The sequence below is a fragment of the Pecten maximus genome, chromosome 4, assembly GCF_902652985.1.
Source record: "Pecten maximus chromosome 4, xPecMax1.1, whole genome shotgun sequence".
NCBI lineage: Eukaryota > Metazoa > Mollusca > Bivalvia > Pectinida > Pectinidae > Pecten > Pecten maximus.
The window spans coordinates 37,390,621-37,405,299 of NC_047018.1; the positions used below are offsets into that span (position 1 = coordinate 37,390,621).

At 34.0% G+C, this 14,679-nt stretch overlaps 2 protein-coding genes across 2 annotated transcripts in view; one reads left to right on the forward strand and one right to left on the reverse strand.

The window, feature by feature from the left end:
* Nucleotides 1–6,815, reverse strand: part of LOC117325997 (mutS protein homolog 5-like) — a 65,818-nt gene extending 59,003 nt beyond the window's left edge. The window contains exon 1 of the mRNA XM_033882548.1: nt 6,635–6,815. The gene's annotated coding sequence lies outside the window, so the exon portion shown is untranslated. The remainder of the gene's footprint in view (nt 1–6,634) is intronic.
* Nucleotides 6,816–7,081: 266 nt separating this feature from the next.
* Nucleotides 7,082–8,941, forward strand: LOC117325996 (transcription factor AP-1-like). The gene has a single exon (XM_033882547.1). It carries the CDS (start codon nt 7,313–7,315, stop codon nt 8,180–8,182), a length of 870 nt encoding a protein of 289 aa, XP_033738438.1. The 5' UTR covers nt 7,082–7,312; the 3' UTR covers nt 8,183–8,941.
* Nucleotides 8,942–14,679: the final 5,738 nt, after the last annotated feature.

Below are 14,679 nucleotides of genomic sequence, written 5' to 3' on the forward strand. Positions count from 1 at the left end.
GAAACATAGTGGTCCAATAAATTAGTAGTATTTTAAGAATTACAAATTATGACTTTAGTCACCAATATTAATTTCCCCACAGACCAAATCTACTGACCCAGGACTGTCGGACATGGGGTTTTTCCTCGTCTGGATAATTTAGTACATGTGCACTGTGAATGTCACCAGTCACGTCTGTGATTATGTCAAATCTGAGAATATCTCCCTTTTCAAGAAAAATAGGTTTATTTGAGCTTTGTTATATCTATATACTCCTCCACATTTCTGAGAAATCTGTTAAACTCACCTGTACACACCTGTACACACCTGAACCTACTGCTGTAAGCCTAGTAATATACCAGGTAAAGTTATTCCTGTATCCATGTCAGTACATACAACCCTAATAATACACAAGGTCATTATAGTCGTTACCCTGTTCTGGATAGGAGTGGGCGAATTGTTAGAAAATTTGACTAGTCAAAAATCTTCACTTTCATTCTTTAAATGAGGGAAATTTGGGTGAAAAATGTTGGTAGTTGAAAGAAGACTAGAAAGTAGAAAAATAGTTTTAACACTTTTATCTGTTCTCATGTACTTTTCTTTTCCCCTTTTATTACATACAAATTAATTATTGGTTCTAATGTCATGTGGTATATTAACAAAATATTATCAGTACTATAATTTTGTTTTTTTGACTTCACAGATTTAACATGTCTAACCAAAGGCTTTACAAAGAAGCTCCAAATGAACTTCGGAAAGATCCATAGAGAAACAACAAATTTCCGAGATGACCATCTACAGGCCATTTTGCCCAAAAAGGAACCAACATCTGTAATTTCAGAAATATCCATGATCGAAGTACCTCCTGAGTAATAACAAATTTCAACTGTCAAAATGCAAGATGACCACCTATCAGCTATAGTGATTTTCTGATCAGCCTCAAATTTGATCATGCACAAATATAAAATGGACCAAGGGGACCTATATATATCGATGAAGTTTGAGGTAGATCCTTCCTGTACTTTTCAAGAAATAGCAATAACAAGAATTGCTTATGGACAGATGTCACACCGCAGACAAGGGCAGAGACCTTCCTTGGACAATGTGCGATTTGAATTATAATTTAAGCACATATCATCTGATGATGGTGGCCTAAAAATGAGGCCGAGATCTTACCTGTACAAATTTTCTGTATACATAATACATGTTTACATGTTTACCTAGAAGTATGCCTCATGTGCAATTTACTGATATTTGAATACAAATCTGTACATGCATCATGGCACAATTATGCTACGAAATCTTCAGATTGACATGAAAGTTATTTTAACTATAAATACAAGATGTAGATGATACGATAGAAATAGAAAGCTATTCAACCAAAAAAAATATAACCACAATACAAATTCATTTAATGCCTGAACAATTTAACCACTCAATTAAATAATGGATGTTGTACAACCAGTGACTACATTGTGATTTTATGTACCAGATATGGGTAATGTCCATTATTGTGACATGTGACATTGTCCTTATATAATCCTGCACTCACAATCTTACTTCATGATTCTTTTTTAAGATACTGAAGAAATTCAAGCCAAATAACCATGCAATTATTTTGTCAATATATTTGGGTCTGAATTTAGCCACCATTCCCAATATCGTATATTGGTTTATTTTTTTCCAAACAGCCATCGAAATTCAAAAACACTTTAAATTTGGTATTTTATACAAGAATTTGGGTCCCATTCCTAATTGTGAATATTGGTTTATTTTTTCCAATAAAGCGACGAAAATTAAAAAAAAAAAAAAAAAAAAAATTAAATAAATTTTATGATGAACATAAAATCCAGCAAACAAAATCAAATATTTCCTAAATTTTACACTTTTGCTACACATTTCCACATATGTTTAGCACTTATCAATAAAAGACAGTTTTGGCTAATATCCAATGTACATGTATACATGTAATTTATCAACACACATGTACACTGTATACAATATTAATGTACTTGCCAAGTGGCTGATAAATGCTGTCAGTATCTAATTAATGAAGTCACATAGACGTATGAACTTATATTTTATGTAAATTCAAATGGCATGTTAATATCACAAGCACCCTACAAAAGCTCTATAATGTCAACTTACACCTTTAAATTACTCCTCTGAAAAGCTCAATTTTGTCACAACAATTCTATAAATGAGAATAATAAAACTAATTTTATACAAACTTATAAAGGAAAACTACAGAATTGAAGTATACCTTAATCTACCCAATTTCAATCTTAAAGACTTTCACAAAGTTTTAATTATGTGTACATGACCTTGAAATAGCTAAAGGTAGATTTAAAAATATTCCCAGAATGACAAGATTCACTTGCTGGGTTTATCACCCTGTGAGCAGCCAGGCTCACTTTGAGTGGGGTCTCCTTGTAGTAGTTGGTGACTACCTCACTATTAAAACAACATACAGGAGGCCTATCAAATGCCATCCAGAGCAATTAGGGTAAAGTGTCTTGCCCAAGGTCACAACCATGACAGCACAGACCGGCCTGTTTCTCAGATTCCCGAGAAACACAAACCGACAGGGGTAGGGAGTGTCTAACCATACACCTCAAATCTTCACGAGATTATGTGGCTGGCACTTTTACCGACCAAGCTATCGCAGTCATCCACAGAATGATAAGACTATGTACACCTGATGATGAATTAAATTTCTTTTTCCATTGCCACATTAAATATCATTTAGATCCAAGTTCTATCTCCAAAATGCGGATATCTTTTATCCAACTCTAAGCGATTCCACAAATTTTATAAATATCATGTCATCCTCAAACACAATATTTTTTTTTTTTTATACCTTTTTCAGGTAAATCAATCAATTTCTAATAACAATATCCCCTCAGGATATCTTTAATCACCAGTACAGGAAGCTTAATTAATACATCAAGGTAAAAAAGAGCCAAGATATCAAATGAAATGGCAGAAGATAAAAATTAACATTGCTTTGACTTCAGTAATAATATTTCCAATTAGTTGAAATGGACAACCCATATCATGTCAGCCAAACTATCTAACTTCCAATCCAGAAGATTAAATGAGCGATTACATTACCCTCCATCAATCAGTCACATATGACTATGCCTGGAGAAAATTTAAATCGCTGAAGGCTTATGATGTTTTATATTAGATGAAGCAGACTTTTGAAGCATAATAAATGACACCACTGTATTTTCCATTTATCAACAGAAAGACAATTAAGATTATAATTAAGTGACCTCATTTAATGTGGTTGGGTGGCACAGTGTTAACACACTTGCCTTTCACCTAGGCGACCGGGGTTCAATTCCCTGATTGGATGTGAAAATGTATGGGATCACCTGCCCGACCACGTGGGTTTTCCCCGGGTACTCCGGTTTCCTCCCACAGTAAGACCCCTCGCACGCTTCCATCGGGGCCAACAAGCATGATTAATATGAGTTAATATAACTTGCTTCGCAATTGTTGTAAAATAAATAGTTTACAATTAATGTGAAATGGACCAAATTTTGTTTTAAATAATAATTTATGAAATACCCAGCACAAACCCTGATGTAAGGCCTCAACATTTACGTTGTGATATGTACTGTTTTTCACTTCATTACATGAAACTATCAGATTAAAATTTCATCTTCAAAAAACTAATATTCACATTTATTCAAACAATCTTGTTAAAATAGTAAAAAAAACAACACTTATATGTCTTAAATACTTTTGATATAAATTTGTATTTGTGTGATGAATAAAGAAATTATTGGGTTAATTAACAATGTTTCTTGATTTCTTGTTGTTATCATATATATTCTCACACAAATTTGTCAATACTACACAAAATAAATGCGAAAATATCAAAGTTCATAAAAATGTATCTCATTTATTAGCATGCTTGTATATATTCATAAAATTATCTCAACATTGTTGCATAATCTTTAATTTCCAGGGATTCTGTCGATTGATTGTGAAAGGTTGGGTGTCTTAATGTGTTCATAAAATAAACACTTATGTGAATAAACCTGTTTATAAAATTAAGTGTTCAAAAGATTCATGTGGCTTTTTAATGCCAAAACCTTATTTGATCTGATTTAGAAAACCCAATAAAACCCCTATCATCTATAATCTACAGCTGTGTTCATTGTAAAGGCCACCCAAGAAACATACCCTCAGTCAGCAGGTAGAGTTAATAAGAAGAGGGGCTGATAATCAATTATTGATGTTGTCTAAATGTTATTTTCAAAGTGATCAATTTTACTCATTTTTTCAGAGGTGGTTTTTAATATTCTTGAGATTTATCAATGCATTCATTGCATTTTACTGTGGTGCTGAAACACTTCTTGATTATTTTATTCAAAAACCCACTTATATGTCTTAAATACTTTTGATATAAATTTGTATTTTTGTGATGAATAAATAAATTATTGGGTTAATTAACAATGTTTCTTGATTTCTTGTTGTTATCATATATATTCTCACACAAATTTGTCAATGCTACACAAAATAAATGTGAAAAATATCAAAGTTCATAAAAATGTATCTCATTCATTAGCATGCATGGATTTATCAATGCATTCATTGCATTTTAGTGTGGTGCTGAAACACTTCTGAGATTATTTTAGCATCATGCTCATTTAATAATAAACTAGAGGAAAATAACCAGTTATGGTCCAGTACAGTTGTAAGAATAGTCAAATGTCATATGAATAAATTTCAAAAGGAAAACATTTTTAAACATCGGATAAGTATGAAATGGTATGGGTGTGGTCAGTTTTCACTCCCAAAATTGCAGGTTCCTGCAGTGAAATTTTCACATTTCATATCCCACTTTTAATTAAAGAGTTTAAAAAATTCTATTCCCCTAAATAAGTTATACATGAAAAGCAATGTGTATATGAAGCCATTGAATGTTGGGACTAGACTCACTTGTAAGTAATATTGACCCAGTTAGCGAGATAAAACCTCACCATCTCATAACATAATTAGGTTTCTTGCCCAGGTAAGTATACAGTAAACATTACCGACAATTTGGACCGGTTTTATTTAGCTGATTATGAAATCATGCTTTCATTTCAGCTGACCCCTACATTTACATTCCTCGACACATATATACATTCTAGCTCCGACTTTATAGTTACACTTCAGCTCTCAATACAGAGTATACATGTACATGATTTTTTTCTAAATCATTAATATTTAAAATCTTTTGAATTTCTTTCTGTATAGGCAATGTACATGTAACTCCACAGACCCAAACAATACAAAACTGGTTTGTTTACAATGATGACCTACTTGGTTTTTGAGGCATGGCCAGGATGACTCATCCGCTAAAAATACAACATTGCCTCATGCTTTGGAAAATCCCACACACAATGTCTCCTATAGGAGATCAGGTGATATTGTTGAACTGGAGCCAAATCAATACACACCATGTGATGATGTGGCCAACACACCAATGTCACCCAAATGTTTGTAAATATGTATATTCTACGATGTGGTCCATGCTCCATATGATAACACAAAAAAATTTCATACATGAATATTATATATATATAAATACTCACATATATTTTCTCTCATATATGTTTATAGGATGCTGGGTACTTTTCAATCAATTTTAAAATACATATCAATATTCAAAACAGATTAATTGCAGGTTACAGAGCCATTACATCCTAAAATCAAAACAAAAAATAAGGTCATTTTTTTTATCATTCAATCTTTTTTATTTAGTCTTCTCCACATCAAAATTTGTAAAAGCATTAGTAGTTAACAGTAGTCCAGCATCACCAGTGTAAAGGTATAGGTTTGATACTGTTTTCAAAATTGTATAAATATTTAAAAGACAAATTCTAAATTAATTATTTTCTTATTTGCTAGTAACAGATATAACATTGGTACACTAGTATACTATTGTCCAATTTTTTTTTAAATTTCCAATTAAACAAAGATCAAATATCTTCACATATCATAAAAACAAGTTTAAACAATTCAGTGAAATCTGTCACATCATTATTATGTCTACCTTGATATCACCGTAATTACAGATTAGAGGTATTTGTATACAAAGTACACGTACATAAACTGGATGTCTGTTTACAAGATTATTTACATTACTAGTTGTTTACAAGATTATTTACATTAGTCCTAGACACTTCCTGTTACCATCCAGTGCTGCAATAAACGTTAGACCCCTATATACACTGTGTATTATGGTGCTACAAATGCATACAATAAAAAAAAAGGTACTGCATACACAGTATGAATATAAATTCTAACTTTCAAAATGACGTGATGGCGAGGTATTCCTCTCTTGGAGGCCTATTACATTTTATTTAGGACAATTGACGTAGGTATACACATATGAGATTATATCGAAGTTGGGCAGCTTACTGAACATTTACGTTACCGAACTGTACTAAGGGCATATTCTTGTAATAAAATGTGAAAGCGTTAGCGACTTTCATCTGACATCGAACAGAAATAGCCTATCCTTTCAGCGAAGTGACAACTCATCGCTAAATCGGAATTCCCCTTTCTGACAACGTGGCGTTTGCGCCAAAATTTGGAATCGTTTCAAGCACGTGTGTTCATACACATCATTTCCTACACAAACACCGCTTACAATAATCTAGGTCTTATGGCAAATACGTCGGCAGTTACTTTTCCAATTCAAAACATCTACGAAGTGATGGGTTTCAATTTAAAACATCAACTTCATTTTCCCTTTGTGTACCGCTGACCCAGTCAGTACAGCTTTGTTCCATATATGGATATACTACTACGCAATATTTACTACGTCACCAAAACGTCCATTTTTAGCAGGTGCTTGCATCCCATAATATTTGTCGTTACCATTATCAACAAATAACAGCCAATCGTAAAACACCGATATCCATTCGGTCTTGCCGGGTTTTATCCTGACGAATGTAAACGAATTCGAGGAGTCCGGGTAAGAATTTATAAATTCAGTGATGATCTCATAGGCAGCCAATCAAATTTGCCTCCAGTGATGTCATTTTATTTTTAGCTGGGTGAGTCATTAGGTATAAATAAGAGACGAGAGGCCGTTGGAAGCCATACCACATTTTGCCAGTGAGAGAAAAGTTTGAAAAGGTGCGCTGAAATAAGAAGAAAGTTTTAGAAGTGACTCATCACTGTGTCTATTTTCCTACACATGGCCGTTCTGAAGTATTAGTCATCGATTGACAGTTCGGGAAATACGAATACTATTGTGAATCAATATAAACAACTTTGATTTTGTGAGAAACAAACTTTTTTCAAAACAACGGACTATCGAACAATGGAAACACATGATACAACCTTCTATCACGATCACGGAATTAACGGCGTAAAGATGGAAAACCAAGTAGTAAGTCAGCTCAAAAGAAAAATGACTCTCGATTTTGATAGCGGTTCGGGGCCTAAATCAAAACAAATGAAAATGGGGAATTTATTACAGTCGCCAGACTTGAACATGTTGAAATTGGCATCTCCAGAATTGGAGAAAATGATCATCCAAGCCAATGGTATGGTGACAACCACACCTACACCAACTCAGTTTCTTTTCCCTAAATATGTGACAGACGAGCAGGAGGCGTACGCCCGGGGGTTCGTGGAAGCTTTGGCCCAACTCCATGGCACGAACCCAGAGGACGAAAATGATCTTGATAACGAGGACGGATTTTCTGGGTCCGAATCGGACACCTCATCTTTGTCATCGGTCAGTAGAGCAACACACTCCCTCCCCACAACCTCAACACTGACCTCATTGAGCACCACTACCACCCTCCCCGGGGGTGTTGTACATGTTAACAAGCCAGGCACTCAAGGATCTATCGGAAACAGGTTCAGAACCAAGGAGGAACCACAGACAGTCCCAAGTTTTGGGTCTTCACCTCCACTGTCCCCAATCAACATGGAGAGCCAAGAAAGAATTAAATTAGAGCGAAAACGTGCCAGAAACCGTGTGGCAGCCAGAAAGTGTCGTACGCGGAAACTCGAGAGAATTTCTCGATTGGAAGATAGAGTGTCAGACTTAAAGGGACAAAATTCAAATTTGGCAACAACAGCATCATCACTCAGGGACCAAGTGTGTAAATTAAAGCAGCAAATTATTGAACATGTTAGCAGTGGTTGTCAAATTATGATGACAAACAGTTTGAACTTTTAAATGTGCCTTCCAGTATGTGAACTGAAAAAACTTGAATGTGTTCGAAAAAATTCATGAAGTTGATATGTACATTTAAAAGTTTTTATTCTAATTAAATTAACAATTTATTTCTGTAGTAAATTCTGCAAATTTAAATTTAATGTAACATTTAGAACAAAAACTTTGATCTTTTACATATTGACTTAAAGATGAAATTTTGCCAGTGCCAATTGTGTAAAACATGAATGTGATGCAGGTCGATATTGTTTGCATTGTCTCCAAAAAGTTTCTGTTTATAACCCAGAATATCAATTTCTTCACTGAAGGTAGATTCTTTTTATTATTAAGTAATTTGATTCATTTTAAAGTAAACTTAACATTTTTCAAAAGTAAAATATTTCACATTCTTGTAGTTAAGCTGTTTAAGTGCTACTAATGTACTAGGGATGGGGTTGGATATTACAGAAGTGATAGACAGGTTAATGTAACAGATAACTGTTTTCCATGTTCAACTGCAAATTGTGATATTGTTCCATTATCAGTTTTATGCCTCATTACGTGTATATATATATATATATACAAATCTTGTAAATAACACATTTATTATTTCTTCATGAGTATTGTGTGGATCACCAGATTTACATCACAATAATCGTGTCATTGTATTAAAAATCATTATCATGTTATTACAAAGATTCACCCAAATCAAATTTCAACAAAGCTTTGTATGTTATTTTGCATAATTTAAAACTTTTATATGAAATTAAATGTTGATATTTTTGCAGAAATCAATCTTTCTTGTGTTTATTGAAACAATGGTGTAACCTCAATAATCAAGCTAAAAAATAATTCAGTGAAATATTGAAGGTGGAGTAACGCTTAATTTAAAGAAATTTCAGAAAATTCCTTTTGGAATTATTAAAAATTTTGGCATCTTGTAGATTAATGAGGTTACACTTCTCCAGAATGGAATGTAATAACAAGCTTACGCCTATGAATTGATATTAATTGACTGACTGGACGAATGTGTACAACTTGGAAAAATTGAAATGACAGACTTTGATCACAAGACCATCAGACGAGAAAACTGACACTGACAATTTTGACATCAACAAACAGTTTTACAGTCAAAGCAATCAAAAATATACATTTGTGCCAATTTCACATTTGGCAGTGACCAGTAATTTGCAGGTTACCTGATCAGCCATAGGTTCCTGGCACATAAGATAGGAAAATAATATGAAATACATACATTGTACATCTATATGTATTACACATTATTTCCTATTATAACATATCTTATGCGTTGGGAACCTATAGCTATGCCTCGGCCACATATTTCATATCATATTCCCATCTTATGCTTCGGCCACATGGTTTCTCGAGTATTGGACTTAAGTTCTTTCCTGATATTTTGATGATAACCCTAATTAACATGACCCTATATACTGGATGCTGACAGACCTCTTTTGAAACCTGTCTGTAATAAAGTGTTACTTTCAGTACAGTTCAGATTTCACATTTTATAATTAGGTTAAATATTACAAAGTATTGTCGTTGTTTATGTATTTACATGTCTAAGTCTAAAAATAATTGAATATGTTATCGATTTATGATTAATTTATTTATAAAGTTAATCAGCTGGCTGTACGATTTAGGTGGTTTCCAGATCTATATTCCATGATGACTCTAGTCTATAAATAGAAGACAGAGGGGATTCCCAGATAACAGTCATTCCTGGAATCGTACCAAAATAACATTACATTTGATTACTTTCAGTTTGTATATTAACGTCTTGTGGTACATATTTCATTGCTTGGTCGTATGTTTTCAACTTCAGAGAAAAGATTTATCGCCTGGGGATACAGTTAGGTTCAGACCGAGTTCACACGTTGCATACAATTTACCGAGATAGTTTACACTTGTCTTGAGGTGAGGGTCGTGCTTCCACAAATGTACAAGGCATACGGAGACGAAAAGGATAGCAAGTTACGTCATATGTTTTACTTACATCATAGTTTTACTGTGTGTTAATTATAAACAATACGGTCATATATATAAGGGAAATGTACCCTTCCATATGAATTGACTATAATTAAAACTGTAACCCTATCGAAATCAACCAGAGAAGTTTGGAAGGTCAGCGGAAACAGGGGCGTCTCTTGCTAAACAAACATTTGAGATGATCTAAGGGATTCACACCAACTCCATGGTTTATGTAACAATGCTTTTATCTGGGAAGTCTAGTAATTATAGTAGTACAACTGATTATCTAAAGTTACAAGGAACAAATTATCGTATACTAGATTTCTCCAGAAACCAGGAAGAACTGTGAGTGAAAAAAATAGTAGGTCTTTAATTTAATAATAAACTCGTGGGTGTTACCGTGTTTAATCAAATCTCGATAGTTAGTTTCGTTCGGATAAATCATGGGCTTATAGATTACAGTGTTATCTAGGTATATAAATAATTGGTGTATGCATAGTTCTGAATCTCTTTGAATAATACATGAAAGCACTCCTTATGTACCAGGAAATATCCAAATTTTATTCTGAAATGTCACTGTCCTTGAAACCGAGTATCAGAGAATGGTTCTTTGTCCACACATTACCTATCTGATAAAAACCTTACCAATGCATTATGAAACTGTCACAAAATCTAGTTATAATTTATGAAAATTAGTCGATCATTTCTTCAGTTATGTTAATTTCTAGTTATTGCATTCACGAGACAAGTGTGATTATAATGATCCACAGCCTTGAATTGATTGTAATCTGCATAATTGAGTACATGAACTCTGGATCGTGGTGTATATAGCGACGTGCACTTATTTGGCTTACATAAAATTAAAATTATTTACATGAGAAATGCATCCCGACCAGAAACGTGTTGCCAAATGATATAGATAATATTGATTGATTGAAAGGGTACATGTTATTTGATTTCTTGATCAATCACTGACAGCCATCATGGTACACCCCCAGTGCAAAAGTCATCGCCATGACAGGCTAATACTGAATAATTAGTACGGTCGGAGGAGTGTTGGAGAAAGTTGACCGCCAGTATTCTAGGCTTAGCATATTTGTTTGTGTACATAAATGTTTATTGATCAGATAACCAACGTCATAGGTGTATCTGGTCAAATGTACGTCACAAGATGTCCGGAGGGTATCTATTTTTTGACTTCCTGGTCATATGTCCGTGATACTGTGGACCCTTGATTTGCTTTCTTATCTATGTTAAAAGGCATTTGATTACAAATTATTTCTATTCTGGTCTGAAGATACTCCTGGGTTAAATTAACATGCCTTAATTATCTACAATTAACAATTTCACAATTTATTTTATTTATTTTTTTGGTAGGTGTGTGTGTGTGTGGGGGGGGTGTCAGGCCTCTAATACGTACACCCATCGTTACACTTAAAAAAACAACAAATGATCGTAGACGTCATGAAATGTGAAACCAACAAAAATGATTTTAATTTGTTGAAATTGGTAATTGGGAACCTATCACTGTCAATCAAACTGGTTTCGGCACCTAAAATCTCAAGTATTTTCCCTCTTTCCTCAAGATATACAATATACTTTAGTCTTGAAAATCATTTGAACTTTTATTTAATTTGCTATGCATTGAAACGGTTAATGATTATATCAAACAGTGTGATTTATACATTTTATTTTCGTAATATTATCATCAAAATCCAATGTATTATACATGATACTGTAGAAATGCGTAAATCAAGACGTATTTCGTCATTTTGTAAATAATAGTGGCCACATGACTCTAGTCACGCGATATCCGCCGATACTTTCCGGAACTATTTAAGTTCCAACTGTTCTAATTATAGACATGACATAAAAAATGAAAACTACGTGTATAGTAAATTGTACTGTTACTTTATTTAGCGCTCTGGAGGTATACGTGTACAGAACGGGGTTCGAAAGACATATCTTATAAGTTCCATAATTATTTTCCATATATAGTATCGCCGAGTCGAGTTATAATCCGAACTGAACTCTTTATACACGATACAAGACATTTTATTTCGACATAATATATATATTGATAATAAAAAGGCCTACACACATGTTCAGAAGCCTGACCAGTGACACTTTATGAGTAGAGTATCATCAAATTAACGCAAACACGATATATTCGTCACTATGTGAAATCATTTACGCAAGTTATGTGTCTATCAATGGCAAACATTTGAGTAATCAATCATGTCGGGGCCCATACAGTATGTATATTGGGAACCAAAATATTCTGACGAGATGGCGATTTTTCCTCTGTTACTTGAAAGTTGTAAATATATACATCTCTGGAATAAGAAAATCTCTGTATGACCAGGGGCTGTTATTGTTAAGAATGATGATCGGCTGACTATAATCGGTATTATCTTTCCGGCCCCTTTACACGGAATCGGTTACCATGCCCCCTGGTGACCCCACGTTACGTCAGTAATAGCTGACCGCTGACAGGTATGTCCATTAAGACAGATCTCATGACAGCTTATCTATATTTTGTTTATCAACTTTTTGTCGCTTTATTGAACATTTCCCGGATTTGGGGTATGTGTCTTTAGATGTGCTCAGTGATATAAGGTTATAGGCCTACAGGCGATATCCTGATTACATTTCTAGACAGCTATAGATATGTATATAACACAAGAGCTAATATATTATAATAATATTAAAAAAAAAAAATAATACGTACATTTTGATAGTTCAATGTCGGATATATTAAAATTTAGTTTCTCTCACTCTTAACGTCATTCCCAGACAGGAGATTTGAAAAACGCCCAGGAATCCTTCGTCCAGTCTGTCTTTCTATACAAAATACATATTTTCACATTTTGAAACATTATTTTTTTATACAAGATTGACGGAGATATATCCTCTTTGTTATCACAGCAAAATCTAAATGGCTCTGGCCTATTCTTGGTCGCGGTTGATAGACTACCCCACCGTCAAGCTGTTCAGTCATTAGACGATGGAGAGTCGGAGGAAACTCGGACTAGTTTACTAATATACCTGTCGCGTTTATCATAGAATAAAATCATGTAAAATATTCATGAAAACTACATTATTTATAGTTAATGGTCATTTAAAGCGAGACAGTTTTCAATTTGATATTCCATGCAATTAACAGTAGGTGGCAAAGTAGCTACTTGAAAGAAAGGGATGACGTCGAACAATTGTTTGATAATCTCCACCGACGTCTCGGATCTTTCTCAGATAGCGCTTTGATGTCATCTCACTGATTTCCTCTCCATTTTTAATGGAATTACAATTATTGATTGTTGCTTATTCTTCGAAAGCTTAATTTGCGCGTGCAGGATACCACATCAGCCGACACGCGCCTCCTGAAATCTGCAGGCGTATGAAAGTACGTGCAATGGCCGTGCGTGTGCACGTGTATCGATCCTGTTCGGTTTGGCTGTAGCGCACATGATAATGTCACAAAGCAAATTCCTTTTGGCGATGGCTATATTCAATTAATTTCGTTACAATAAAACTATGAGCATCTAAAATGTTATGTCATATAGAATACTCAAGTTAGCTTATAAGATTTAGGCTTAACTGCCATTTTTCGTGACTGATTTCGTTAGAAGCATTAAAAATACACATGGATGGGCTATTTACACGAATATTAGCACGTGAACTGCCATTGAAAGATAGACTGCATTGTTACATCAGTAAAGTGGTGTCAAGTAAATTAAATTGTGTAATTATGGATATTAAACTGGCGTTGTTATGGAGATAAAACGGATTTGTCATTTAGATTAATTGTGTTGCTATTGTGTTGAAAAATGTGAAAATGGAGATCAAATTGTGTCGCATGGATATGCCATCCTAAGTCGAGATGCAGCAGAGTTGTCATGGAGATGACATTGTGTTGTTATGGAGATGAAGTAGTGTTGTTACGTAGATGAAGTAGAGCGTTATGGAGGTTAAAAAGTGTTGTTATGGAGGTTAAAAAGTGTTGTTATAGAGATGAAGTAGAGTTGTTATGGAGATGAAGCAGAGTTGTTATGGAGATGAAGTAGAGTTGTTATGGAGATGAAAAAGTGTTGTTATGGAGATGAAGTAGAGTTGTTATGGAGATGAAAAAGTGTTGTTATGGAGATGAAGTAGAGTTGTTATGGAGATGAAAAAGTGTTGTTATGGAGATGAAGTAGAGTTGTTATGGACATCAAGCAGAGCGTTATGGAGGTTAAAAAGTGTTGTTATGGAGGTTAAAAAGTGTTGTTATGGAGATGAAAAAGTGTTGTTATGAAGATGAAGTAGAGTTGTTATGGAGATGAAGTAGAGCGTTATGGAGATGAAAAAGGTGTTGTTATGGAGATGAAGTAGAGTTGTTATGGAGATGAAGCAGAGCGTTATGGGGGTTAAAAAGTGTTGTTATGGAGATGAAGCAGTGTTGTTATGGAGATGTTCTTTTGGAAATGGCATAGCGTTGTTGTAGAGATGAAATAGTGTTGTTATGGAGATGAAGTAGAGTTGTTATGGAGATG

Excerpts from the sequence above, each read along its gene's own strand:
- LOC117325996 (XM_033882547.1), top strand. The coding sequence starts at position 7,313 with ATGGAAACACATGATACAACCTTCTATCACGATCACGGAATTAACGGC.